This window comes from Bubalus kerabau, chromosome 20, assembly GCF_029407905.1.
Source record: "Bubalus kerabau isolate K-KA32 ecotype Philippines breed swamp buffalo chromosome 20, PCC_UOA_SB_1v2, whole genome shotgun sequence".
Taxonomy (NCBI): Eukaryota; Metazoa; Chordata; class Mammalia; order Artiodactyla; family Bovidae; genus Bubalus; species Bubalus kerabau.
This window is the reverse complement of record NC_073643.1, coordinates 53,039,152-53,063,500: the sequence shown is the minus strand read 5'-3', so window position 1 is coordinate 53,063,500 and position 24,349 is coordinate 53,039,152. Positions and strand designations below refer to the sequence as shown.

Genomic DNA, 24,349 nt, shown 5'->3' with positions numbered 1-24,349 from the left:
TCAGCCTCCCCAACTCAGCCCCCATGAGCCCGCAGGCCCCATGGCCACCACCTTGAGCTCCTGTGGCCTACCAGCCAGAGACCCTGAGTCCACCATGATTCCCAGGACCCCGCCCCACTGTGATGCCCCCTACCCGGGCCCCACCCATTTCCCCTTCACTGACTCTCCAACCTTCCCCTGACCTCGACCACCCTAACCCTCAGCCCTGAGGCATGTACTGCGCCGCCTCCCACCCCACAATCCCCACTGTGACCCCAACCCACCCTGAAACCTCAGGACCAACCCCACTCCACCCCACAGTATCCCAACCTCCCTTGACCCAAAACCTTCACAACCTTATCTTGCTGTCCCTGCCCAATCCTGAACCCCACTGTCCACTGTGGAGGGACCCCCTTACCTTGGGACCGATCAGGCCCTCCTTCCCAGGGGCTCCTGCCTGGCCTGGAACACCCGGCTCCCCCTGGAGGAGAGAAGACATTAGCCAATTCCTGGCCCACCCATCCGCTCCTCACTCTGGGGGTGCCCCACACTCACCAGCTCTCCTCTGCGTCCTGCCAGCCCTGGGCGGCCCGGGGGACCAGCTTCTCCCTGCAGCAATCAGGTGCAAGGGTCAGCCTTAGGCCCCAGGCCCCGTAGACCCCACATCCCCCCATATTCCTCATCACCCCTGTACCTTATCTCCCTTCTCTCCATCGAGGCCACAGGCTCCCTTAATTCCCCGCTCACCCTGAAAGAAAAAAGAAGTAAGAAAGTGACCTCCTAGATACCTCACCTATGACCCCTGACCCTGAAACCCCTCTCCAAACTGCCCTTAGGTACTCCAACCTCTGATCTTCCCACCTCTGACCTAACACCTCATGTTCAACCCTAGATACCACAGCATCTGACCCCAGATACCTGACCTCTGACCCTGGATACTTCACCCTCCAACATCAGGTCCTGATTATGGGAAAAAAAAAGCCAGCCCCCTTCCCACCTTGAGGCCCCGGGGACCCATGAAGCCAACATCTCCTTTGTCTCCTCGGACACCAGGGACTCCATCTTTTCCTGGGGATCCCTGTGGGAAAGGTGTTAATGAGTTCAGTGAGGGCTCAAAGGGAATCACTCTGGCTGTAACGGACAGGGAACACCATAGGGTAAGAATTGTCATGGGGGCCAGAGCCGCTGGAAGGGCAGGGTTTTCCGCGGGGACGTGTGAGCCACCACAGGGGAGACTGTGAAGGTAGGGTCCCTGGACAACTGGAGAGAGCTGGTTCACTATAAGGTCAAAGGTCACCACACGGGGCCGGGGTCCCTGGTGGGGTGGCAGGGGCACCTTACCGGTTCGCCGGGGATCCCTGCGGCACCAGGCTCGCCCTGTGGGGAACGCAGGTGAGAGAGGGCAGCCCTTCAGTGCCACTGTCCCCCGTGCTGGCCCATCTGCCACCCTCGGCGACTGCAGCCAGGGCCCGGTCTGCACACCAGCCCGTGTGAGTACGCGTGGGGCCAACAGCGAGGGAGGCGGGAACCCTCCAGTGCTCAGGGGACACCCCGGACAGGCGGGCGTGACCCATGGCTCCGGGTCAGTGCCTGGGATGGGACTTGCCTTGGGTCCCGTGAGTCCGCGCGCTCCCAGCAGCCCGGCTGAGCCCTTGTCACCAGGCTCTCCCTTGGTGCCCTGCAGCAGTGACAGGAGAGGGCCACGATCAGGACCAGAGCAGGCTGCAGGCTCCCAGCAAGACCGGAACCTGCCAGTTGCTCGCACACAGGCCCCCAAGGCCCCTTCCCACCAGCCCACGCTCATGGCTGGGACTGGAGACCCTGGCCGTGGGGTGGCTCATTTCTCACGCCGGAACCCCCGATTCCTGCCACTCCTCTTACCACTGGGCCCCAGCCCTACCTGGAGTACCCCTAACACCCAAGGAGCCCCCTTCCTGTTCCCACAGGGCTCCTACAGGGGCCACAGTCCAGACTGCCCTCCAACCTCACATCCAGGCCCTGGAGCCCCTCCCACAGAGTCCCCATTCTCTCAGCTGCCCCATAGTTGCTACAGCTGACAGAACCCCTTCCCCTCAGACCCCCAGAAATCCCTCTTCCATCCTCTGCTTCTGTCCTCACAGACCCTCCCCAGGGCCCTCCAGCTTGCAGGACCCCCTTCCTCACCCTGTATAGAACAGCCCAACCTCGTCCCCATACCTTCTCTCCAGGTTCCCCGCTGTCTCCCCGAGGTCCTTTGTCACCATCTATTCCCCGAGGCCCTCGTTCACCCTGGGTCAGGGCCAGAAATCAGGGTCAAGGGCTACAAGTCCCTTACCCTCTGAGGGTTTGAGATCTCAGATCCCCTGGTCCACCCCGCACAGAAGCCCCCCGAACACACGGACCAGACCCACTCACCGAGTCCCCCTTGGCACCCCGTGGCCCCGGAGGCCCCAAAATCACAGCTGAGTCGCCCTGAGTGGACAGGGGGAAGTCAGAGGAGTCGGGAGCACCCTGAGTCCCCTGCCCTCTCCCGTGCCCACACTCACCTTGTCACCCTTCAGTCCCAAGGCCCCAGGGTCACCCTGTCAGGTAGAAGAATGTGGGTCTCACTCCAGTAGTGAAGCCCCAGATCCTGAGTTATAAGACCCGTCCCCACCCACACTCACACCAGGGGCCTCTGCTCCACATCCTTACCTTCTCCCCACGTTCTCCCCGGCTGCCTGGGGGGCCCTGCATGAGAGATGATAATGAGCTAAGGGAATCTGGGGGGACCAGTGGGCAGATGGCTCAGGGTGCAGGGGAGGACTGGAAGGCCCCGGGGAATGGGGGAGACAAGGGACCAGAGAGCAGATGTGGAGAAGCAGAGGGCAGCAGAGGCTGTGGAGACCCCCAAGGGCACAGAGGGCTCAAGCAGGGGACTGGGTCACGCCACTGCTCCTCTCCCCCAGGGGACCCACCGCAAGTCCTCGGGGTCCCTCCAGGCCGGGGCGGCCATCTTCACCCTGGATGGTGACATTAGATTCAGTGACTCAGTAAGTTGGAAATCAGAGGCGAGAGCCATGAGGAAGGGAGTCCCAGTGTGGCTCCCTGCAGTAGCCACGGCCGCAGGACAGGACATACGCACCCGGACACCGGGCTCCCCACGCTCTCCTCGGGCCCCAGGCAGCCCTGCTCCAGTGTCCCCCTGGAGATCAATGGGACACCAGGGGTCAGTCAGGGGAACTGGTGGAGGGCAGAGAGTCACGGGAGGTGGGCGGGAGTTAGAGGGGATGACGGGTCAGTGGAGGCTGGAAGAGGGGACGAGTCAGCGGAGGCTGGAGTGGGGGACAGGTCAGCAGAGGCTGGAGCGGAGGACGGGTCAGCGGAGGCTGGAGAGGGGGACGGGTCAGCAGAGGCTGGAGCGGAGGACGGGTCAGCGGAGGCTGGAGAGGGGGACGGGTCAGCAGAGGCTGGAGCGGGGAGCGGGTCAGTGGAGGCTGGAGAGGGGGACGGGTCAGCAGAGGCTGGAGCGGGGAGCGGGTCAGTGGAGGCTGGAGAGGGGGACGGGTCAGCGGAGGCTGGAGTGGGGAGCGGGTCAGCGGAGGCTGGAGAGAGGGGCGAGTCAGTGGAGGCTGGAGGGGAGGACGGGTCAGCGGAGGCTGGAGGCAGCGGTGCAGCAGAGGGCCAGCAGCATTATCACATCTACCTTGTCTCCTTTGAGTCCAGGGGCCCCAGGTGCTCCCTGTGGGCAGCGAGATGAAATCAGTCTGTGGCTCAGCCCCCAGCTAAGTCCCCAACACACAGCAATCAGAGACATGGGGCATTGGGGCATTCCACTCACCGCTGACCCAGGTGGTCCAGGCGGCCCCAAGGGACCTGGGGCTCCCTCTCTCCCTGGGGCGCCTGCCAGACCCTATGGTAAAAATGAGGCAAGAGAGGGGAAGGGAGACTGGGGAACCTTCCTCCCATGCTGTTCCCCCAAGACCAGGAGCCCCCTGGGCAGGGCTGGGTCCCCTCCTCTTCCCCACCCGCAACCAGATCCAGAGGTCCTGGGCCCACCAAGTCCCCACACGCAACCCTTGGCCCCCTTACCCGCTCTCCACTGGGGCCCGGTTGCCCCAGCTCTCCTCGAGGGCCTGTCTGACCAGGGAACCCCACAATACCAGGAGGTCCAGGGGGTCCGGGGGGCCCTGAGTCTCCCTGGAACAGAGATAGCAAAGGGAGGGATGGCCCCAGCAGGACCCCTTCCCAGGACTAGCCCCTGAAGACCCTCTTCCTCCCACCTCCAGGCCCCCCCACCCCACCTTCTGCCCCCACCACTAGGTACGGGGTACGGTTTTACCTTTAGACCTGGAGGGCCAACTGGCCCAGGGGGCCCCTGGACCCCAACTCCTGGGTCACCCTTCAAGGCAAAGAGGAGTCAGATCAGGCTCAGGGTGTCTCGGGACGATGAACCCCTCATCGGGAATGCCTTAGGGCACATATACCTTGTAACCTTTGGGTCCTGGAGCCCCCTTCTGACCCTAAGAGAAAACGAAGTAAACAGCACTTGAGAGCAGGAACATGAACCCAGAGCTCAGGTATGGTCCCAAAACATTCCCAGGGGAGCTCGGAGGTGACCACGGGCATTTGGGACCAGGGATGTGAGTGCAGGTACATGGGAGTGCAGACAGAGGTGGGATCTCAGATGTGTCCCAGTCCAAGGAGCTTAGCAATGACCACAGATATGACCACAAACATGACCACGACATGACCACAGACAGGAGCTTGGATATGGGAGCAAAGCCAGGGCGGGGGAAGGGGCACCACCAATACATGACCAAGGAAGGGCCACAGAACTCCCACAGGCCCCGAGACCAGGAGAGGAGACCAGAGCAAGCGTGCTCACAAGAGAGGGCCAGGAGACCTAGGAGGAGCACGTGCAAGCCAGGAGATTCAACCTCCGTGTGCTCCGGGAGCAGGAGCCCGAGTGCTGGAACGTTCGGCCAGGCTCAGGTTCAGAGGTGCCCAGCCCCGGGAATGTTCCCTCACGTGCACGACTACACTCCTCAGCCTGGACTCGGACTCGCCCGGACCCCAGACTCACATCTTCGCCAGGGTCTCCAGGTTCCCCCGCACGGCCGGCTTCACCCTGCATAGACAGTGGGGTGAGGGTGAGGGTGTGTGGCCACCCAACCGTACCCCTCCCTGCCCAACGCTTAGACCCTGGGGCCAGGCCCACCTCACCTTCTCGCCCCGCGGCCCCGGCAGTCCTCGGTCACCTTTGGCTCCCTGCGGATACAGGGGTCAGGAGGACACATGGGTGTCAGGGTCCCAGACAGCAGAGACTCAAAGAAGGAGCGGGAGGCCAGGGCCGGGTGGGGCGTATCATGGAACGTGAGGGTCACGGGGTGGGTGACCTGTGTGCTGGGGGTTCCACACTCACCGGCTCTCCCACCAGGTCTCCAGCAAGGGCTCCAGGGGCACCCTGATGAGAGAGAAAGGTCAGTGGGATTCCTCAGCCCTCATCCCTGCCCCCCACCCCAGGGCCTCCCCCACACTCACCTTCTCTCCCTTTGTTCCAGGGGGCCCGACCACAGCCTGCAGGGAATGCCTGGTGAGTCACCCCACTTCCTGCCACCTCCCCACCCCTACCCCGCCATCCAGATGGGAGGGACAGACTAAGCCTGGGGCTGGGCAGAGGAGCTGATGTGGAAGCTGGGGGTCAGGAGCAAAGATCACCTGTCCAGGGGTCCCCATGGGTCCCGGCTCTCCTTTAGGTCCGACAGGGCCCGGCAGACCTGGTGACCCCTATGGCAGAACAGCGGGCAGAAGTCAGTGCCTCTCCCTCCGCTACCCCTGCCTCCCAGCCCTTCTCTCCCTGCAGGCACGTGGTTGCACAGCCCCCATCGCAGGCCCGCAGCGAGCTCCTCTGAACACACACCGGCACGCCGGGGGCTCCTCTGTCTCCGTCTTTCCCAGTGGCACCATCGCGACCCGGCGCTCCCGGCTTTCCCGTCTCCCCCTGAGACGGAAGAGCTCTGTCAGGGGCCTGCCCGCTGACTTCCGAGCCCCAGAGCCCGGCCCTGACCCCCAGGACTCACCACTTGTCCAGGCAAACCCGGTGCCCCTTGAGGACCCTGTGGGGAACAAGTTGGATGTGAGAGGAACATGGAGAGCAGGGGACCCAGCGGGGCAGGGACTTCGTGTGTCCCCACAGGGGCCTCACTCACCACCAGGCCTGAAGGGCCAGGGGGCCCGGGAAGTCCCACGGCTCCAGTAGGTCCAGGGAGGCCCTGGAGGAAGCGGGAGTTGAGGGCAGTGCCAACCCCGCCCAGCTCCCTGTGACTTCCCCATGGGCTGGGCCACTCACCCGTCCTGGTGGTCCTGTCTCTCCGGGCTCCCCCTGCCAAAAACACAGACACTGAATGAGCCGACAGATGGACCAGAGGCCCCTCAGCCCTGGTCCACAAGGAGAGCCCGCGTGGACGGGGCACCTTAGTGCTCAGTGGCGCAGTGAGGTCCCCGGAGGCTGGCAGACATTGTCCTGGTGGACAGGTTGCTCTGAGTCCCTGCCTTCTTCCAGCCTCACACCCACACATGCCTATACTCACCTTTAGGCCAGAAGGTCCCTGGGGTCCCGCAGGGCCAGCAAGACCCTATAAAAAAATATCAAGGGCAGGAAACAAGGGTCCAAGTTGCACCTGGACTTACGGACTAACACAAGTTTTCCACCCGATGTGGGGACTGATGCCTGTCCCATGCCCACCAGGCGGTGCTTCCCCGCCACTCACCGGAGCCCCGGGTGGTCCAGGGTCTCCATGGCCGCCCTGTGGGAGAAAGACAGAGCCAAATTGGGGGGCAGGGAGTCAGTCCTACCCTTCCAGGGAAACTGAGGCAGGACTGCCCATTGTAGGGGGTGCCATTAGGAAGGGAGCAGGATTCTGGGGTACTCACCGCTGGGCCAGGGGTCCCCCGTGGACCTTGCAGACCCTGTACAGAGAAGGGAGCTGCTGAGCCTCAATCTGGCCTCCCGTGGGCCTGTTCCTGCCCTCTGGAGACCTTTGCCTGGAGGCCCTACCTCTGGACCCTCACCCCTCCCAGGTACAAGTCACTCCGTACCCATGAACTGCCCCTCATGGACAGTACACATGGGCCTGTGCACACACACAGCCATCAGACATGTGCGCTTGGACCTGGGCAACCAGGCACACCCCATCACTGGACACAGGTGGCCCTGCATGCAGGGGCCAGCACACCGCAAAAGGGTGACTGTGCCCCAGAACTCAGCCCAGGCTGTTCCTGCTTCCACTCACCGGCTTCCCCTCGGGCCCAGCCACGCCGCGCTCTCCTGGCAGACCCTAGAGAGAACGTGTTTATGGCCACACCGTCTCGTCCCCCATCCCAGCTTCCCCTGAGACAGTCCCGGGCAGAGCAGACTCCAGCCCAGATGACACAAGTGAGAGCCGTGCGCTTGCACGCACGTGGTGCTGTGGGGCAAGGACTCACCGGGCTGCCATTCGGACCCCTCTGTCCAGGCTCTCCCCGGTCGCCCTTGCTGCCCGGCTCACCCTGCAAGCGGAGTGTCGCACCCTGAGCATCACTGCCGGGTGCCCACGCACACACCACCCCGGCACGCCCCCTGCGGAGGAGGGGAACAGTGTGGTGGGATGACAGGAGGTCTCACCCTGTCTCCTTTGGGGCCTCGGTCACCATCACTGCCTGGATCCCCCTGTGGGAATGACATGTCAAGCCAGGCCCTGGTGCCACGGCAGGGGTGGCCCCCAGGCTGAGCCCGCACACGGACCTTAGCGCCCTTGAATCCGGGGGGTCCTTGTTCTCTGGAGAGCCCGGAACCTGGCTCGTCCACGGCCACCTACAAGCACAGGATACAGGGCAGAGCTGTACTGTCTCGGCAGCAGGAATGGGTCGTCCCAAAGGGTTGTGGGTTCCGAGTCACCGCACGGAGCTTCTGGGGCCCAAGCCACCAGTGGCCTCTTGGTGACAGGAGTCACAGGCTTGGGCAGAGCTGGGGTGATCACCTTGGGGCCTGGGGGTCCGGGGGGTCCAGGGAGGCCAGGAAGGCCGTCTCTGCCCTGCAGAAAAGAAGGAAATGGGTGGCCGTCCCAGCACAGCCTGCAGCCAGTCCCGTCCGGTGAAACCCTGCCCAGCTCACCTGTTCTCCACGTTCTCCTTTCTCTCCCCGTTCTCCCTGAAAAGCAGATACCAAGGTCGGGGGTATACCCATGGGGAGTCCGGCTCCCCCTGACCCCACTCCCCCGGCCACTCCCACCAGCCCCCAGGCTCACCCTCTCTCCGGGTCTTCCGGCCTCCCCCACACTCCCAGCCGGGCCAGGGAGCCCAGGGATACCAGGCTTCCCAGGCTCCCCGGCAAGGCCGGGAGGTCCAGGAAGGCCCCTCTCCCCCAGGGCCAGGCCAGGTGGCCCCTGAGGACCGGGGTCTCCACGATCTCCCTTTGGTCCACGTTCTCCAGAAAAGCCGATGGGGCCCTGGAGGAGCAGAACAGTACATGCTGGTGGTCACCGACACCATCCACAGAACAGCCCCTCCCCGCTCGAGTACCCAGCACACACCTCCTTGCCTGGGGGGCCCCGCTCGCCTGGGTCCCCCTTGGGGCCACGACGCCGTTCAGGCGTGGGCAGGAAGCCGCCAGAGCTCTCTTCCCAGGTCTCCACGATCTCCCGCAGGGCAGATGTCTGGGTGACATGCAGGGTCAGAAGAGGGAGACCAAGGCTGCAGCCACCCATGCCCTGGCCAGCCCTGGGGGCGTTACTTGTCCCGTGGGGCCCCCCGCGGCCCCTATGTCCAGCCCCCATCAACCTACCTTGATGCCAATATTTTCCAGCAACCGCTCTGCATTCTGGGGACACAAACTGGATGAGGGGATGCCCACAGAAGAGAAGGCCCCACACTGCCCCCCAAAACAGCCTCTAAACCCTTGTCCCCTGGCTTCCTGCCTAGAGGACCCTTTAGCCCTTGGCTGGGGCGACTGGAGGCCACTGGAAGCCCCTCCCTGGCATGTCCCATCACCCAGGTTCCCGTCCATGTAGCCCACAGGAATCCCAACAGGGCAGGGGCCCAAGCATATAGGACAGCACCTGTGGGCTGCAAGCGGAAGGGGGCGGAGGCGGCCCCCGCAGACATGCGCGAAACAGTCAAGGACCATGTCCCAGGCTTCACTCACCACCAGGCTCCCAGGCTCTCCTCTCAGGCCACGCTCTCCTGGGAGGCCCTGGAGACACCAAGAGGTAAGCTGCTGGACCCAGCCTGGGGTGCGGCATGTGGGTGCATGTGTGGGTGCTATGGCTACCAGGGCAAGTGAAAGAGGTGGGGGCCTCACCTGCTCCCCTCTGGGTCCGGTCTCCCCACGGTCACCCTGAGAAGAAGAACAACTGGTGGGAAAATGCCCCTACTCTGGGCAGCACCCCCACCGTACCCCTCACCCAGCATCCGCACACTCACCTTGGGGCCTGAACTCCCCGGGACGCCAGGGAAGCCCTGAGATATGACAGAACACAAAGAGGTCACGGGGGATCACGGCCTCCGGGGGTGGCAACCTAAGGCCCCTGTCGATTGCTCCCAAGTCCTGGAACTACCCCAGATACTCACCTGCCCGGGAGGGCCGACCTGCCCCGGGAGGCCCGGGGGCCCCTGGAGTCCAGGGCTACCAGGAGCTCCACGCTCACCCTTGGGGCCGTCACGACCCTGTGGAGGATGCAGCCAGCATCAGGACCCTGAGACCCCAGGAAGGAGCGGGGTCACGTATCACAGGGCCAGGGTCAGGGGTCAGAGATTGCAGAAGACGCCAACACTCACCTCTCTCCCAGGGGCGCCCGAATCTCCCTTCTCTCCCTAAGGAAGACAAGGCTGCTTCAGATCCGGCCCCAGTCTGAGCCAGAGCAGACTCCAAGAGAGGGCAACTCACCTTCCTCCCGTCTTCTCCAGGGTCCCCGGGTTCTCCCTGCAGGCAGAGGATGCACATCAGATCCAACAGAGTTAAGAACTGTCCATGTGTCTTGCTGTCTGTTGGCAAATCCTGTGTGTACCTCGCTCCGTGTGGCCATATGTATATGAGTGAGTGTGGATGCAAATGCGTATGTCGGGATGTCGCCACGTGTATCGCCCCTCAGAGCCTTGGCGGTGGGTCCACACCTCCACAGAGGTCCCCGTGCAGCCCTGGGGCCTGTCACAGCACGTATCCGAGTGTGGCTGCGGGGTCTGTGTGTCTGTGTCCTCAGTGCCCCTGAATGGGGGCCTCACACCTGTGTGTCTGCACGTCTCCATCTGTGCCTGTGCCCTTCGCCTGTGCCCGTGGCCATGGTTATTTTAGCCTGAGTTGGTCCATCCGGGCACAGGTTGGCATGTCCACCTAACCGTGTCTGTGAGGCTGCCTCTGTGTGCGCATGGACATGTGTTTCCAGACGTGTCTGTGTGTGTGGGTTAGGTACACGAGTGTCACTGCACGTCAGCCTGTATCTACGTGTGTGCCCCTTGTGTGTCGCACGTCTGGGCTGTGTCCAGGTGCTAGCATTTTTTTGGAGGTTTCCCTGTATCTAGACACTCACGTTTTTCCCGTTCAGGCCAGGCTTGCCATCCTCGCCCGGCTTTCCCTGTGGGAAGAGATCATTGGTCAGAAGTCAGGGTTGGGGTGAGGGCAGGAAGGGGGCAAAAGGGTACCATGAAAGTGGACTCACCGGTGCTCCGGGGGGACCAGCAGGGCCAGGGGGACCCTGTTCTCCTCGAAGGCCCGGAAGTCCCTGGAAAAAGTCTTTGCTAGGATTGAGAGGGTCTCTGAGATATCCCCTGGGGCACATCCATGGACTTGGAGGACCCCACTAAAAACCTCCTCCAGGATGGAGACCCCCCCAGAATTGGGAGGTACCATTGAGGTCCCAAGGCTGAGACTCAATAGGGTAGGGTGTCCTCTGCTGAAACTCCCAAGGGAAGAAGCCTCAGGTTTGGGGGGTCCTACTATAGGCCCCAAGGCAGAGAAGACTGGAAAGCAGAACTCTGCTCAAACCTGCCTGCCAGGGGACTGGGACCCTACCAAGGACAGGGCTGGACCAATGCCCCTACTGCCAGTAACTATGACGACCAGGCTACAGTTTATGCTGGACCCCTGAGCTGCCCTCCATCCTAACATCCCCCCCTTACTTACGTCTCTCCCTGGGTCTCCGGCCTTGCCCATGGCACCCTGAAGAGAGACTCAAGTCAGGGAGTCCGCAGTGGTCATGGGGTCAGGGGCACTGTCCTCTGACAGGGCCACTAGTTCCTGTGAACCCCCCAGCCAGGCGGGATACTAGGAGACACAGATAACCTAGCTGGCCCCAGAGCTCATCAAGACCCACAAGGCTCCGGAGACTGGGGCCATACGAAGGGACAAGAGAAGAGGCGCGACCACGCAGTGACCGCCACAACTCACATTCGGCCCAGGGGGACCAGAGGCTCCTGGTTTCCCATCCAGCCCACTGCGGCCATCCAGGCCAGGAGGGCCCCGGTCGCCCTGGGGAAAACAGAGTGAGTGGTAAGCGGCCTCAGAAGATCTGAGAGCCTAGGCTCATAGTCGGAAACCCTCCACACCCTCTCACCTTTTCTCCTGCTGGGCCTCGAACACCTGGGTCCCCCTGAAGGGAACAAGGTCACAAGGTCAGTGAGAGGAGAGGGCAAGAGGGACACTTAGGCTGATGGTACCAAGTGCATCACTCACCTGTGGGCCTGGAGGCCCCCGAAGTCCACTGACGCCCTGGGGGTGGGAGAGGAAGAAATCAGAGCAGGGTTTCCCAGGCCCATGCGACCCCCTTGGGACCAGCCACACTCACCCTCTCCCCAGAAGCTCCGGGGGGGCCAGGGTCGCCCTTGGGTCCTCGTGGACCCTCCTGTCCTCGGTCCCCAGGCTCTCCCTGTGGCAGAGACGAGTGTGTTGAGGCAACAGCGCTGGGCCACAGGCGCGCCTGGGGCAGAACCGGTCATGGGGGTGCTGAAATGCCCCTCCACGCTACAGCCTCACTCCACCCCAGAGCCCGTACCTTCTCTCCGGCTCCAAGTCCCACGTCCACCTGTGGGGGAATGGCCAGTGAGAAGAACAGCCCAACTAGGGGAAGAGGAGCGGGTGAGGACCAGTGAAGACATCCAGGGGCAGTGGGGAAAGTGGGAGTCAGTGAAAGGGATGTGTCGGGCCAGTAGGGGCAGGTGGGGGAGATGGCAGAGGATCAGACCAAGTCAGCTCTTACCAGCCGTCCAGGGGCTCCTGGGGGACCCTAGGGAAGGAAATAACTGTAGTCAACAGGAACTCTGGGGTCCCATGGGGTAGCTCAGATTTGCCCCAAGCTCACCTCTGCTCCCAAATTCCCTGCACCTCAATGCCAAGCCCCAGAAGCCAGATCAGGCCTGGGGATGATCACCAGGGCTCCTGATCTTGATCTCCAGGCCCTTAGCGGAGGTGCTCACCAGACAGAGCACCGCAACCCTCCATCCCCTCTGTGCCCACAACACCAGCACTACTCACTGGCTCCCCACGGTCACCCTTGGGTCCAGACGGTCCAGGGCTCCCCTGCAGAGGCAGAGGGTCAGGGTCAGTGAGGAGGGGCGGCAGTCTGGGGGGCTTTGGAAACACCCGAGGGACTCATGGGGATCCTTGTGGCCTTTGAGGGTTGTGATGAGGGGTCACAGGAAATCACTGTGAGGGTTGGGCATTGCAGGGTTGGGGTGGCAGGGTCAGAGGCTGGGAGCTGGATGGTTGGAGACGGAAGCTGAGGTTAGAGTTCAGGGGTCAGAGGTCATGACTCACATTTCGTCCATCCTCTCCAGGATCTCCCTGGTCTCCCTTCTCACCCACAGGCCCCCGAGCTCCAGGCGCTCCCTGAGAAGAATAGCTGGTGTGAGATGGACCCTCCCCATCCCAGGATTTTGCAGATCACCCCATGACCTCCATACTGCCCCGGGTTCTCCATCACCCCGAAACCATGTCAGAGTTTCCCATCCCCTTTGCTCCCGCCTCCTCTAATGCAGAACCCCCCTTACGTCTCCCTGCAAAGCCTCACCCGAAGGCCACGCTCGCCAGCTTTTCCAGGCAAACCTGGGTCACCCTGGTGGTGGAGAGAAGCCCATATCAAACAGGTGAGTTAGGCTCAAACTAACTCAGACAGGGGCGGCCAAACGGGCCTGGGTACTGACTGGACAGGAGGCAGGAGGATGGATGGGATAACCTGGTGGAGCCCACCCCCTGGGATTCCCACTCAAGGACAAAGGATCAGAAACCACAGTGGGAAGAAGTCTCACCGGGGGACCGTCATCGCCCTTCTCTCCAACTTCACCCTGTGAGACATGAGGGTCAGTCCTGATCCCCAACTCCCAGGGGTGCCAGCATACTCTACTCCCCACCCCCCAGCACTCCCCCAGTCCAGTCCTCTCACATCTCGTCCTCGGGGGCCAACGGGTCCTGGGGAACCAGGCCGCCCAGGGTCTCCCTTCTCTCCAGGGGGTCCTGAGTCGCCCTGCAGAGAAGGAGAGAATGACGCTGCACGTATAGCCAGACCTTGAGGGGAGGGGACCCCAGAAACCTTGATGGTACTCGAGGTCACAGGCACTCACCGGGGGTCCTGCTCTGCCAGTGAGGCCAATGGGACCCTGCAGGGCATGGGGAGGGGGGACAGGACTTAGTTGGGGCTCCCAGGCACCATCCCATCTCTTTCTGTCACATTCCCCTTCCCCACATTTACGCACTCGGCCTCCAGGGTCTCCCTTGGGGCCAGGGTCTCCAGGAAGAGCCAAGCCAGGTGAGCCCTGTGGAAGGAAGGATCAGAGGTCAGGGGACACAACTGTCACCTGCCCGACCCCCAACACTTCCCACACTTACCTGTTCCCCTTTGAATCCGGTAGCTCCTTTGGGCCCGGGGGGGCCCACATCTCCCTGGAGGTGACAAAGACGATCAGCCTCAGCCCCATGGAGCCCCAGGCCCCATGAGCCCCACTACCCAACAATCCTGCCACAACTCTCATGACCTCCAGGGGCCCTGCTTGAGGCGTGCCCTGTGACCTTGATCTCAACCCTGTAACAGCTGCCCTTCACTTCTCGCCAGACATACCTTCTCTCCTTTGGCTCCAGCACCTCCAGGTCCCTGAAAACAAACAGGACAGACATGGCTTGGCCAAGGGATCATAGTACGACAGCCCTGATTGGGGTTGGGGGTATATATGAAACCGGAAGTCTCTGCCCAGAGGTTACAGGGTCACCACTGGGAGCAGGGCAGGGGTTACACAGGGCTCATGGCCTGTATGATGGTCATGGGGGTCACAGCATCACAACCAGGAGTTGGAAGGTTTGTTACAGCATCAGTCACAGAGCTCTGAGCCCACAGTGCTGGTTTCCCGGTGGGTTACAGTGCTCAAGGGGCTGTGCTGTGATCAGAGACCCACACTCCCTTCACTCACCACTGCGGGGTCTCCAGGCCGACCAGGCTCCCCCTGTGGACAGAGGATAGCAACAGGGCTAGGTCAGGGACCCACATGGGAACTCAAAGGCCCAGGGTCCCACCTGCCACAATCCCTAGTATAGGGGGGACTGACTCCCAGCCCATGACCCACCTTCTCTCCTCGGCGGCCGGTCGGTCCTGGTGGCCCCTGCACATGGAGAAAGCGTGAGCCCAGGATGGGGAGGAACACATAAAGCCCCACTCCTGGGCCCACAGTCACAGACTTACTTCAGGACCCTCGGGTCCAGGTCGTCCAGCAACTCCTGGCAGCCCCTGGGGAAGAGAAGCAGAAATGCTGACCCAGGTGGGGCAGGCGAGGGTAGAGAGATGATAGCAGAGAAGGGCTGGAGGTTCAGGATGGGGGGGTCCCAGAAGATCAGGATTGAGGTCAGCAGGAAGACAGAGACCAGGTCAGTGGAAGTCAAGGTCAGTTCAGCAGGGTCAGAGATATAAAAGCAGGTCCCTGAGGTTGAGGGTTAGAGCCTGCAGCAACAGAGATTAGAAGTCATGTGAGGAGTGGTGGAAGGTCAGGGGCAATGGAGGTCAAGGGCAAGAAGGCAGAACCAGGAGGGGTAGGGAGCCAAGGTCAGCTGGCATGGGGGGTCAGTAGGCTCACCTGTGGTCCCACTGGGCCAGGCGATCCACGTTCACCCTGATAGAACAGAATGGGTCAGAACCAAGTCTGCCCCAGACCCTGCAGGGCCCTGAGAGACCCCCCAGGGTGCACTGACCTTCTCTCCAGCGGCCCCTGTTAGTCCTCGGTCGCCCTGAGGAGAGAGACAGGAAAGGGGCCTTCACTGCTGAGGCCCAGACGAGGTGTCTCAGGCTCCAGTCATCCACCCCTGAAACGCAACCTCTGACCTGGACAGAACTCTCACCTCCGTCCTCTGCATCCCTTAATCCTGCAGGGGTTCCAGCGTGCCACCCCTCATACCTGACCTCCCCAAAGGGCACGTTTTTTGGTTTTTATTTTAAGTAATTTCAGTCTTTATTTAATTTGTTACAATATTGCTTCCCTTGTTTTATGATCTCTTTTTTTGGCCATGGAGCATGTGAGGTCTTGGCTCCCTGATCAAAGCTGCACCCGCTGTACTGGAAGCTCGGAGTTTTAACCACTGGGCCCCCAGGGAAGTCCCGGCACTTACTTTGGGGCCAGCATCTCCAGGAAGTCCCCGAAGGCCCTGAAAGGGGTTCAGAGATTTGGGTTTGGTAATAAGGATGGAGTAGAGGGTTGCTGGCTGAGGCTGAGGGCTGGGGCCTTGCCCACCACACTCAGAACCCCTGGGCCCCACACTCACCCGCTCACCCGGGATCCCGGGTTGTCCTGGGAGGCCCGGGGCTCCGTCTTCACAGTCACCCTGAAGGAGGAACAGATGGTAAAAGAGCCTGCTCCCTGCACCCGGCCGCCTCCCTCTACCCGAGAACTACGACACCAACAGGGCGTGTCTCCCACCTTTTCTCCTTTCTCTCCAGGGGGGCCAACTGAGCCTTGGGGTCCGGGGCTTCCAGGAAGACCCTAGGAGGAAGTGAGGAAAAACTGAGAGCCGCAAACTGGCCCAGCACTGCCCCCCACCACTGCCCCAGCAGAGCCCTTGGCTCCTCTATCCACACCCCGAGCGTGGCCCCCGGGGTCCCCAGCAGAGCCTCAGAGCTCCCTCACCGGCAGCCCAGGCTCGCCCAGAGCAGCAGTGCCAGCATCTGGTCCAGGGGGGCCCTGGGAAGGAACAGCAGGTCGGGGGACGGCCAGCGGCAATCAGGTTCCCTGCCACCCCCACCTAACGTGCCCCTTGCTTACCCGCTCCCCACGATCGCCTTTCTCACCCTGGAAGAGAGATTATGACCCATGACCACACCTCTGCTTCCCAAGATCCCAGGGCGAATGGGCATCTTGTGGTCAAAGTGGGTTACAAAGGTCACGGAGGACCTGAGGAGTCATGGGCGGGGGGTGGCCAAGAGGGCCTATGGGCTCAGAGTGACCAGCAGGGGTAGTGGGGGCTCAAATGAGGTCACCAGGTCACTGGGTCGCATGGTGGTCATGCTGTCACCTTCACAGCTGTTCCAGGAAATCCCGGGGGACCCCGGGGTCCCGGGTCCCCCAGCGGCCCACGAGATCCAGGGGGACCCTGATGGAAGAGACAAGGTATAAAGCACAATCCCATAGACCCCCATTCTCTCCCACCCCCCGTAGGTTCCCCCCACCACCATACTCTAGAACTTACCGGAGGTCCAGGGTCCCCTTTCTGTCCAGGAAGCCCTGGGCCCTCGCCTCCAATGACTTGTCCAGGCTCTCCCTGCAGGACAGAGAACAGCAGGCAGGATTCAGGGTATGGGAACCCTGAGGTGGGAGAAGCCCCAGAGGTCCCCAGCTATTCCTCATGATGCCTTAGGCCCTGCACAGCGTCAGGTGGGGCAACTCTGCTCCCCCCGGGGACATCCAGCTTGGTTCCCTCCCCTCCATCCTTCACCTACCGGCTCCCCCTTTGGGCCTCGGGGTCCTCGCTCTCCCTGAGGGCAAAAGAGCAAAGGGTGATGTCTGATCTCAGCGCGTTTCAGTTTGGGCCCCCACAGGCCAATCCCGCTCCACCACCCCAGGTCCCCCCCCTGCAGAAAGAGCTCTGGGAAAACGCCGAGAGGGAGAAAAACTTACTGGTTCTCCACGAGGGCCGGCCCACCCTGGGGAGCCCTGTAAACAGAAGCCAGAGTCAGAACAGTCAGACCACCCCACCCACTCAAGCAAAGCGTCCCATCATGTGAACTGCGAGGGCAAGGCTTACTCACCTTCGGACCAGGGGCTCCAGGAGTCCCAGGGCGGCCAGGGCTGCCTGGAGGCCCATCTGCCCCAGGGAAGCCCTAAGGAGACAAAGAGGTCAGAGCAGGAAGGGACCCTCCCTCAGTGCCCCTGGTTCGCTGGAGGGGTGCTGACTGACTGTTCTTCACCTGGACCCCTCACCCCACAGGCTCAAGTGCCGTTGGGGGTGGAGCCGTGGGGCCAAGATGCTGCCCCTGAGCTGAAGGGAGCCAAACCCCAGGCACAGGGGCAGTGATGAGGCCAGGGCCTTCCGTGTCTTGAGGACTTCGAACTTCCACCCAGGCTCTCTGGGGCCCTCGAAACCCCACTGGCCCCCTCCACTTCAGACCCTTCCCCAAAGTCTCTGCCGCAGTCTATCACATTCTCTTAGGCTTCCAGAAATACTCTGAAGCTTCGAGGATTGTCTTAGGGGAACCTCAGTGGTCTCTACACTCACCCTCTCGCCCTTCGCAGAAGCACTTCCAGGAGGTCCCTGGGGACCAGGAGCACCAATCCTGCCCTGTAAGGAGAGAGCAGGTGAGGGGACACTTCGCTACTCGGGGTGTAGACGACAGGCGTGGGGAGGCACTCACCGGGAGGCCGGGGGGGCCAGGAGGCCCGGCTTGTCCTTTCAGGCCCTAGGAAAGGTGATCAGTGAGTCCTCTGCTGCTGGCCTCCCCTACTGCACTGGGCCCCCCAACCCATTCTCTACCCCCCATCGGAGCCACTCACCATCTGTCCGGGTTCCCCCTTCTGGCCCTGGGGAAAGACAAGTCAGGTGAGGGTCAGAGTGGCTTGCCCCAAGAGTGGCCCTCACTCACACTCTCAACCCTGGACACTCACCTTTGGACAATGCACTGAGCAAGGCTCTGGCTGTGGCTGTGGATACAGGGTCTCCTTGAGGTCAGGCAGTTCAACCAAGAGCCCCCAGACCCACTCTTCACCACCTAGTCCCCCAGATGCCCCTTCCAAACCTGCGTGGTCAAGGCTGTCTGACAGAGGGCTGCTGCCAGACTACTGACGGCCCGCTCCAAGCTCAGACCATCATCCACAGCGAAGAAGGTCTGGGAAGAGTCCATGCCAGGCACCAAGCGACGCAGCTGCTCTGGGTCAGCTCCCGCAAGCCCCAGCATCATCACTTTGAGCCCTAAGGAGTGGTCCAGCAACCTGCATGATGACCCTGCCGGGGCCAAGGCTGCTCCCAGGTCCCATTCCCACCAGCCCTGGTCCTCACCAGCAGCCTGGGCCTCACGGATAGAGTTGAAGATGTCACCTCTCAAGGGCTCATCCACCAGGAGAACCATCACCCCTGGCACATGCCGGCGGCGTCCAGGCGCATCTGGTGCCAGCAGGTATCTGTGGGCTGTAACCACGGCTGTGCCTGGGAGAAAGGACATGTCAGAACCCAGGGGCACCGAGCTCCCCAAGGGAGAGCCCCAAGAGTCCATGTCCATTGGAGTCCTTACCCAGGTTGTTCCCACTTGGGTCCGTGTAGGGGATGTTGCGGATCTTCTGCAGGATGATGGCAAGGTCATGGGAGCTGTTCAGCGACAACAGTGGGGAGGGCCGGTGACTATAGGACAGGAGGCCGACCTAGGGTGGGCAGACACAGAGCCTGGAGAGGATGACCCAGCAGGGAGAGGGGACACAGAGCCTGGAGGGGGGTGGGACACAGCCCAACATGTGTAAGTAAACCTGCGCTATTGGGCGCTCAGGGGTGATGGCAGGATGTGGAGTCAACCAGCTAGTGAGGCGATCTGGAGCCTGCGGAAGGGCTGGGAGAAAACCTGGACCGCTGGCAGGGCAGGGAAATGGTGTCAGGGCCAGGGGTGGGCAGAGACAGGCCGGAATCTGGCTGCCTCTGGGGCCAAACCTGGACCGCCTGTGGCCCGAGAGGCCCGAGTGCAGACACCAGGTGCTCCAGGGCTTGCTTCACAGCCTCCGAGCGATGAGCATTGTCTTGAGTGGTGTGCACCAGGAACACCACATCCATCAGGCCACGGGGACACGCTGCAGGAAAGGGGGCTGAGTTTCTGAGGAGCCCGGCCCATCCAGCTATTCTGGTGGGCCCCTCCTGCGGTGCCCACCCTACCTGGGCTCTGTGTGATAGAGGCTTTAGGACCTCGTACACCGTCCCGGACAGGAGTTAGGGAGAAGAGGTAGGAGATGCCCAGCTCTAGGCCTGTCACCCGCTGGGAACTTGAGGTCCCCGGAAGTGTCTGTGAGGCCCCAGGCAGTTCTGCAGAGGACAGAACTCAGTTAAACAGGATGCCTTCCATGGAGCCCCCACTGCCAACCTGCCCCAACCCAGGCCTCCCCTTCACCTTGGCCAGGGCCTCTGAGAGGCTGCCAGGATAGGATGTAGCTGGATACCCCAGACACTGGGGTCCAGGCCAGAGTCACTGAGTCGACTGACGTGTCCACCACACGCAGTTGAGTGCTTGGGACACGAGGTGACTCTGGAGGAGGAATCAAAGACCAGGGATCAGAGTCTATGTCCTGAGAACCCAGAGAGATCTAAGGAGACCCTGGGGCAGATTCAGCTTGGTGAAGGAAGTGTCACCGGAAGTCATGCTGGGATCACCCCAGGTTAAGAGTGGTAGAGTGGGCTACAGGAGTCACTCAGGGTCATGGGGTGCAGGAAGTCAGGGTAGGTCATCAGGTGCAGGAAGTCGGGGTAGAGGTGTAGGTCATCAGGAGAGGTAGGAGCACACCAGTGTATGCAGTCACTTCCGAGGGGGGCCCTTCTCCAGCCGTCCCCAAGACGCTCAGCCATATGCGGTAGTGGGTCGCTGGCTCCAGCCCATCCAGGTCATAGCTGCTGACTTCCGGCCCCAGGACTCGGGACTGTTCCCGGCCACCTGGGGCAGGCGTGAGAGTGGAGGTCGGGGGCATGTAGGAGGATGCTACAGGCTGGCATTAATGGGCATGTCCACCTCACTGACCCTCACTTACCTTACTGACCATGACCCCCGCCAGCCTCACTGACTGACTCTGCAAATGGGGTCTACCTCCTGACTGTGATCCTCATTCTCGCTGACTCTGCTGAATGACCCTCACTGATCCCACACACCTAAGTGACTGATGCCAGGTATTTTCAGCAATCCCGCAGACCCCCCACTGACAATCCGTGCCCACTCTCACGGATTTCACGGACCCCACTCCAAGCCCCTCCCCCACTGATCCCTAACTCCGCCACCCCCCCCACCGGGGGTACCTCTCACCCTCAGGTCGCCAACGCAGACGGAAGCCGCGTGCACCAGGCACCGGCTGCCAGTGCAGCCTCAGTGAGTGCTCCCCTCGCTGCTCCACGCGTAGTGTCTCCAGGGCTGGAGGAGCCTCAGGAGCTAGAGAAAAAAAAAGCACGCTCATCAGGGAGGCTCCGCCCCGCCCCGATCTGTGCCAATCCCAGGCCAACCCTGGAAGACGCACCGCCTCCAATAGGTCCCAGGATCCAGGCTGCATTCCACCTCCTCCAGAAGACCCCACCCCCACAGGTTCACGACGACCAATCCCTGGTCCCTTTTCTATTCCCGAGCACAAACCCCGCCCCCAAGCCCTGGAGGAAGCCAAGGCTCGCCCCAGCCCAAGCTCTGCCTACGGGTGGTGACGACAATGGAGACAGGCGCGCCCTCGCGGTCCCCTATGAGTGCGGTCACTCTCACTGAATAACTGACTCCGCCTTCGAGGCCCCGTATTTCTGCGGAGTCCGTGTTTCCTGGGAGAATCTGCTGTCTTGTGGGGCCACCTGGCCAGGTGAGCATAGAGTAGCAGTCAGAGATACAGGAGGCGGGCCAGAGGGGGCAATCCCAGCCAGGAAGGGCAAGTGCAGGATCAGGGAACCATACCCTCGCTCCGGCCCCAGGCCAGTCTGTAGGCTGTGGCTCCAGGGACCCCCACCCAGGTGACCCGCAGAACGTCACTGGAAGCATTATGGATCTGCAGCTTCGACACACTGCCCACGGGCCGAGGGTCTGGGGGCAGAGGCAGGGAAAAGGGTCACTGGAGAGCTGGCAGAGAAGCGGGTGGCGGAACAGGCATTGAGACCTTACTCAGTGCAGGAAGGGCTATGTGAAGCTCAGTGTGAGGTGAGTGTGACAGGTCAGTGTAGGCAGCTCCTGAGAGGGAGGAGCTCAGTGCCTCCGGGTGGGCAGTGGGGCGCAGCCAGGAGGTCACTGTGCATGGCCTGCTAGTCAGTGTGGGGCAGGTCAGTGTGGGGAGAGAAGCCACGGCGGGTCAGTGATGGAGCGGGCAGCTGGAGCACTCAGGAATACACAGCAGGACAGGCCAGTCAGTGACTTGTGGTTAACAGCTGGCCAGGGTCCACCTACCAGTTCTCACAACCGCAGAGGCAGGCGTCCCGTCCACACCAGCCACACGGGCCCACACACGCACGGTGTACTCAGTATCTGGCTCCAGTCCATCCAGCTCGGCCACTGTGGCCTCCCCAGAAACCAACTGGGATTTCTCTGGGCCTAGGAGTGAGGATGAAGGCAGCCCTAGGACTATCCTGACTCTGACCCCCAATGTCCCACCTGGACCCCTAAGAAACCCCCTGCTCCCATTCCACCCAGACCTGCCCCACCCCAACCTCCAAAACCTCTGTTCCTTTCCCAAATCCCTGGTCCCCACCTCGGCCTGAGCGCCAGGAGACCCTGTACCCTGTGGCACCAGGAACCCGGTTCCAGGTGATGGTGACAGATGAGCTGCTGACTCGAGTCACATGGACCGATCTCACTGGGCCCAGGGGATCTGGAGGGGAGAGGCAATGGGGGAGTCTGATGGAAGAGGCAGCGGAGGGTCTGATGGGGGAGGTGGTGGGTATCTATCTACTAGAGGAAAGCAATGGGAATCTAACCGGAGGCAGGGATTTGACAGCGGAAGGCAGTGGGTGGGTCAGATGGGGAAGGAGAGGGGTTCGGACAGAAGGGACAGTGGAAATCTGAGGCGGCAGCGGACAGGAATCTGGGAGACCAGAGCATCTGACAGAGAAGGTAACAGGGTTCTGGTGGAGATATTAGGAGTAGAAAGTATATAAGTCTAAGAGGAGGGTCAGAGCTAGCAGAAAACAGGCAATGTGGTCTGAGAGGTGAGGAGGTGGGAACCTGAGGGCAAGAAGAGCAGGGTGTTGAGAGAGAGGTAAAGGAATCTGAAGAAGGCAGGGACTTCAGGGGAGCCAAGGGAGACTGAGTGGGGAGCAGGGCTTCTGGGGGAGGAGGCAGTGGGGATCTAAAGCGGGAGACTGGAGTTCTGTGGAGAAGCAAGGGTCTGAGAGGGAAGCCATGGGGTTTGACAGAGCACTGGAGAGAGAACGCCAGGGGGCCGGGTCAGGCCCTGACCGGTTCGAGCCACGATGACCGCAGGAGGGCCCTCCTCTCTTCCTCGCAGCGCCGACACGGCCACCTGGTAGGAGGTCCCAGGTCTCAGCCCCACAATGTCGGTGGCAGTAGAGTCTGAAGGGACTGTCTGGCTGGACTCCAGACCTAGTGTCAGAGGGAAGTGCTGGCACACATGGCCCCTGCCTGCCCTCGGGCGCCCACACCCTGATCGTCCCCCACCGACAGCCCTCCCACCCCCCGCCCGCTGACCATTGTCCATCCTCCAGCTAATCCGAAATCCGCTGGCTCCAGGAACTGGTCCCCAGGCCACCCTCACTCGCGTTGCGTCCGATGCCATGACCCGCAGCCCTGGGATGGCCAGTGGGGGTTCTGGCTCTGGGAGTTAAAGACAGAGGTCAGGGATTAAAACCAGGACCCCAGAGTGAGTCAGGCAGCTGTCCCCCCGGCCCTCGCGTGCCACGCTCACCCCGGCGGACAGTGAGGGTGCTGGCAGCGCCCTCCCGGCTGCCTACTCGCGCTGACACCCGCACCGTGTAGCTGAGCCCAGCCCGGACGTCATCCAAGTCAAAGGCCGTCTGACTCCCAGGAAGCACCAGGCTCCGCTCAACCCCTACGAGAGAAGGTAGGACAGGCAGGCAGGGGTCAGTGAGGGATGGGGGCGGGGGACGAAGGCGGTCAGTGATGGACAGAGATACAGGGCGAAAAGGGTCAGTGAGGGATGGGACGTGGGACAGAAAAGGATGAGATGTAAGGACAGGGGATACAAGGAGTCATGAGGGTCAGCGACACAGGAAAAACAGGCCTGTGATGAATGGTGCTAGTGATGGGAGGGAGCAGACAGGGACATAAGATGCAGGATGTCAGAAGTTGGTGGATGGCAATGTGAGCTGACAGGTCATTAATAATGATATCGGGTCGGTACTGAATGGGGGCAGGGGAGGACAGTGGTCCCAGCTAAGCTTATAGAAGGGCGGGGGTTGAGCTCGTGGTTGTGGAGAAGGTGAAAGCTATGGTCAGGGATGTGGGGTGGGGAGTGGAGACAGATCCAGGTGCAGAGCTAGGCAGGGGCAGGACAGGGGTAAGACAGGCCCTGTGACAGGTGTGGCCTCGGGGCCTTCTTGGGAGATGGATGGACAAGGAGACAGGAGGAGGCGGTAGAGCCCCAGGAGTGGAAAGGGATGCAGTAAGGGTGCAGTCAGACCCTGAGGGCTGGAACTTCAGGGTCTGCACAGTCTGGCAGTGTCTCCCTCACCCTGGGCGCTGCGCACAGTGATGCGATACTCGGTGGCGCTGGGAACTGGGCTCCAGGACACTCGCACACGCTGCCCAGGCAGCTCGGTGGCCTGGAGGGCTGTGACGGGGCCCACAGGCAGCTCTGGACCGGCAAGAGAGCACCGCGTGAGAGGCGGCCTGGGACATCCCCGCTCCCGTCCCTGCTCACCTGACCGCGCCCACAGGGCCCTCACCAGTGGGGACCACGGTCGCTGGGGTGGCCACCTCACGGCCCTCTAGCAGCGTGTAGAGAGTGAGGCGGTACTCGGTGCCCGGCTGCAGCCCATCCAGCTGGTAGCGGGTCACGTCAGAGGGCAGCGCCACCTTCTGTGGCACCTCTAAGCCTGCAGGAGGACAGGGTTAGGCCAGCCGAGGCCAGGCCTCTACCCCACCTGCCCACCCCGGCCTCCTGCACAGACCGCTCTCACGCCGCCACTCCAGCCGGTAGCCACGAGCCTCAGGCACCAGGTTCCAGGAGAGGAGGATGGACGTGGGGCCCAGGATGACAGGACGCAAGGTCTGCTCGACGGACGTGTCTGCCG

At 62.0% G+C, this 24,349-nt stretch overlaps 1 protein-coding gene across 2 annotated transcripts in view; it reads right to left on the bottom strand.

Annotated features, from left to right (window-relative positions):
- The window catches only part of COL7A1 (collagen type VII alpha 1 chain), a 30,794-nt gene that overhangs the window by 3,058 nt on the left and 3,387 nt on the right, over window positions 1-24,349 (bottom strand). For both annotated transcript variants that reach the window (XM_055557745.1, XM_055557746.1), the window contains exons 10-108: window positions 24,227-24,343; window positions 24,002-24,151; window positions 23,788-23,910; window positions 23,002-23,145; window positions 22,785-22,910; window positions 22,536-22,679; window positions 21,829-21,948; window positions 21,528-21,671; window positions 21,045-21,170; window positions 20,798-20,944; window positions 20,421-20,543; window positions 19,911-20,057; window positions 19,521-19,655; window positions 19,289-19,435; window positions 19,070-19,206; window positions 18,663-18,789; window positions 18,431-18,577; window positions 18,171-18,343; window positions 18,040-18,075; window positions 17,929-17,955; window positions 17,790-17,834; window positions 17,654-17,716; window positions 17,187-17,258; window positions 17,056-17,091; window positions 16,878-16,913; window positions 16,628-16,699; window positions 16,454-16,531; window positions 16,204-16,230; window positions 16,069-16,122; window positions 15,862-15,924; window positions 15,707-15,766; window positions 15,554-15,589; window positions 15,140-15,175; window positions 15,025-15,060; window positions 14,637-14,681; window positions 14,521-14,556; window positions 14,368-14,400; window positions 14,022-14,054; window positions 13,793-13,846; window positions 13,660-13,719; window positions 13,528-13,563; window positions 13,350-13,430; window positions 13,216-13,251; window positions 12,978-13,022; window positions 12,725-12,796; window positions 12,443-12,487; window positions 12,168-12,194; window positions 11,964-11,993; window positions 11,757-11,837; window positions 11,645-11,680; window positions 11,526-11,561; window positions 11,360-11,440; window positions 11,096-11,131; window positions 10,632-10,694; window positions 10,503-10,547; window positions 9,863-9,898; window positions 9,754-9,789; window positions 9,547-9,642; window positions 9,400-9,435; window positions 9,278-9,313; window positions 9,122-9,169; window positions 8,762-8,797; window positions 8,511-8,633; window positions 8,226-8,426; window positions 8,093-8,128; window positions 7,959-8,012; window positions 7,724-7,792; window positions 7,604-7,648; window positions 7,426-7,488; window positions 7,233-7,277; window positions 6,874-6,909; window positions 6,711-6,746; window positions 6,531-6,575; window positions 6,290-6,322; window positions 6,150-6,212; window positions 6,021-6,056; window positions 5,861-5,941; window positions 5,659-5,727; window positions 5,482-5,517; window positions 5,363-5,404; window positions 5,164-5,208; window positions 5,024-5,068; window positions 4,425-4,460; window positions 4,280-4,339; window positions 4,030-4,137; window positions 3,779-3,850; window positions 3,644-3,679; window positions 3,083-3,142; window positions 2,916-2,960; window positions 2,653-2,688; window positions 2,505-2,540; window positions 2,374-2,430; window positions 2,176-2,247; window positions 1,586-1,657; window positions 1,321-1,356; window positions 977-1,057; window positions 674-727; window positions 535-588; window positions 398-460 (exon numbers count right to left, since the gene is read on the bottom strand). In XM_055557745.1, the coding sequence (XP_055413720.1) occupies window positions 398-460; window positions 535-588; window positions 674-727; window positions 977-1,057; window positions 1,321-1,356; window positions 1,586-1,657; window positions 2,176-2,247; window positions 2,374-2,430; window positions 2,505-2,540; window positions 2,653-2,688; window positions 2,916-2,960; window positions 3,083-3,142; window positions 3,644-3,679; window positions 3,779-3,850; window positions 4,030-4,137; window positions 4,280-4,339; window positions 4,425-4,460; window positions 5,024-5,068; window positions 5,164-5,208; window positions 5,363-5,404; window positions 5,482-5,517; window positions 5,659-5,727; window positions 5,861-5,941; window positions 6,021-6,056; window positions 6,150-6,212; window positions 6,290-6,322; window positions 6,531-6,575; window positions 6,711-6,746; window positions 6,874-6,909; window positions 7,233-7,277; window positions 7,426-7,488; window positions 7,604-7,648; window positions 7,724-7,792; window positions 7,959-8,012; window positions 8,093-8,128; window positions 8,226-8,426; window positions 8,511-8,633; window positions 8,762-8,797; window positions 9,122-9,169; window positions 9,278-9,313; window positions 9,400-9,435; window positions 9,547-9,642; window positions 9,754-9,789; window positions 9,863-9,898; window positions 10,503-10,547; window positions 10,632-10,694; window positions 11,096-11,131; window positions 11,360-11,440; window positions 11,526-11,561; window positions 11,645-11,680; window positions 11,757-11,837; window positions 11,964-11,993; window positions 12,168-12,194; window positions 12,443-12,487; window positions 12,725-12,796; window positions 12,978-13,022; window positions 13,216-13,251; window positions 13,350-13,430; window positions 13,528-13,563; window positions 13,660-13,719; window positions 13,793-13,846; window positions 14,022-14,054; window positions 14,368-14,400; window positions 14,521-14,556; window positions 14,637-14,681; window positions 15,025-15,060; window positions 15,140-15,175; window positions 15,554-15,589; window positions 15,707-15,766; window positions 15,862-15,924; window positions 16,069-16,122; window positions 16,204-16,230; window positions 16,454-16,531; window positions 16,628-16,699; window positions 16,878-16,913; window positions 17,056-17,091; window positions 17,187-17,258; window positions 17,654-17,716; window positions 17,790-17,834; window positions 17,929-17,955; window positions 18,040-18,075; window positions 18,171-18,343; window positions 18,431-18,577; window positions 18,663-18,789; window positions 19,070-19,206; window positions 19,289-19,435; window positions 19,521-19,655; window positions 19,911-20,057; window positions 20,421-20,543; window positions 20,798-20,944; window positions 21,045-21,170; window positions 21,528-21,671; window positions 21,829-21,948; window positions 22,536-22,679; window positions 22,785-22,910; window positions 23,002-23,145; window positions 23,788-23,910; window positions 24,002-24,151; window positions 24,227-24,343 (6,770 nt within the window). The remainder of the gene's footprint in view (window positions 1-397; window positions 461-534; window positions 589-673; window positions 728-976; window positions 1,058-1,320; window positions 1,357-1,585; window positions 1,658-2,175; window positions 2,248-2,373; window positions 2,431-2,504; window positions 2,541-2,652; window positions 2,689-2,915; window positions 2,961-3,082; window positions 3,143-3,643; window positions 3,680-3,778; window positions 3,851-4,029; window positions 4,138-4,279; window positions 4,340-4,424; window positions 4,461-5,023; window positions 5,069-5,163; window positions 5,209-5,362; window positions 5,405-5,481; window positions 5,518-5,658; window positions 5,728-5,860; window positions 5,942-6,020; window positions 6,057-6,149; window positions 6,213-6,289; window positions 6,323-6,530; window positions 6,576-6,710; window positions 6,747-6,873; window positions 6,910-7,232; window positions 7,278-7,425; window positions 7,489-7,603; window positions 7,649-7,723; window positions 7,793-7,958; window positions 8,013-8,092; window positions 8,129-8,225; window positions 8,427-8,510; window positions 8,634-8,761; window positions 8,798-9,121; window positions 9,170-9,277; window positions 9,314-9,399; window positions 9,436-9,546; window positions 9,643-9,753; window positions 9,790-9,862; window positions 9,899-10,502; window positions 10,548-10,631; window positions 10,695-11,095; window positions 11,132-11,359; window positions 11,441-11,525; window positions 11,562-11,644; window positions 11,681-11,756; window positions 11,838-11,963; window positions 11,994-12,167; window positions 12,195-12,442; window positions 12,488-12,724; window positions 12,797-12,977; window positions 13,023-13,215; window positions 13,252-13,349; window positions 13,431-13,527; window positions 13,564-13,659; window positions 13,720-13,792; window positions 13,847-14,021; window positions 14,055-14,367; window positions 14,401-14,520; window positions 14,557-14,636; window positions 14,682-15,024; window positions 15,061-15,139; window positions 15,176-15,553; window positions 15,590-15,706; window positions 15,767-15,861; window positions 15,925-16,068; window positions 16,123-16,203; window positions 16,231-16,453; window positions 16,532-16,627; window positions 16,700-16,877; window positions 16,914-17,055; window positions 17,092-17,186; window positions 17,259-17,653; window positions 17,717-17,789; window positions 17,835-17,928; window positions 17,956-18,039; window positions 18,076-18,170; window positions 18,344-18,430; window positions 18,578-18,662; window positions 18,790-19,069; window positions 19,207-19,288; window positions 19,436-19,520; window positions 19,656-19,910; window positions 20,058-20,420; window positions 20,544-20,797; window positions 20,945-21,044; window positions 21,171-21,527; window positions 21,672-21,828; window positions 21,949-22,535; window positions 22,680-22,784; window positions 22,911-23,001; window positions 23,146-23,787; window positions 23,911-24,001; window positions 24,152-24,226; window positions 24,344-24,349) is intronic.